The 556-nt window shown below is 41.4% G+C and overlaps 1 protein-coding gene across 1 annotated transcript in view; it reads left to right on the forward strand.

Moving 5' to 3' along the window:
- Positions 1–35: 35 nt before the first annotated feature.
- LOC104169304 (acetyl-CoA carboxylase-like) overlaps positions 36–556 on the forward strand; it is a gene marked incomplete at its 3' end in the record, with an annotated part of 108,749 nt that continues 108,228 nt past the window's right edge. Inside the window, 2 exon segments of the mRNA XM_009710200.1 lie at positions 36–84; positions 201–310. Coding sequence (XP_009708502.1) covers positions 36–84; positions 201–310 — 159 coding nt within the window.

Raw genomic sequence — 556 nt, forward strand, 5'->3', positions numbered from 1 at the left:
GCCTTCTCCTTGCACAGACCTGTGTGCCCGCAAGGATGCAGGAAGTTGAATGTATGTCCACTGCATCGTGTACCATTCTGTCAGGTAACAGATTTTTCTGGGAGGAGATGAAGTACTTCAAGTACTGTAGATTTAGGGGAGTTTCAGACCAAGTACCGTTTATTAGATTTGCGATCTAAACAAGACCTTTGTGTTTGCAGAGTACATTAAAATGGCAGATCACTATGTCCCAGTTCCAGGAGGACCAAACAACAACAACTATGCAAATGTAGAACTCATTCTTGATATTGCAAAGCGGATTCCAGTGCAGGTGAGAAATGTCAAAGATCGTTTTCAAAACAGGAGGGAACACTAAGCAAACTTCTCTCCTTAAATCATGAGTTGTGTCTAGGGAAAAAGACAGGTGGAAGAAATTGAAATTACAAACCCATACTAGCACCAAAAGGTGATGTGTATTACAATGCAATGGATTTCCCAGTATGAATATCTACAGCAGATAGAAGATTGCCTTCACCCTTTCACTTCCCTACCCTTAGTTTCTCTTCATTTGAGGAGG

The sequence above is a fragment of the Cariama cristata genome, unplaced genomic scaffold (assembly GCF_000690535.1).
Source record: "Cariama cristata isolate BGI_N322 unplaced genomic scaffold, ASM69053v1 scaffold3851, whole genome shotgun sequence".
Classification (NCBI taxonomy): Eukaryota; Metazoa; Chordata; class Aves; order Cariamiformes; family Cariamidae; genus Cariama; species Cariama cristata.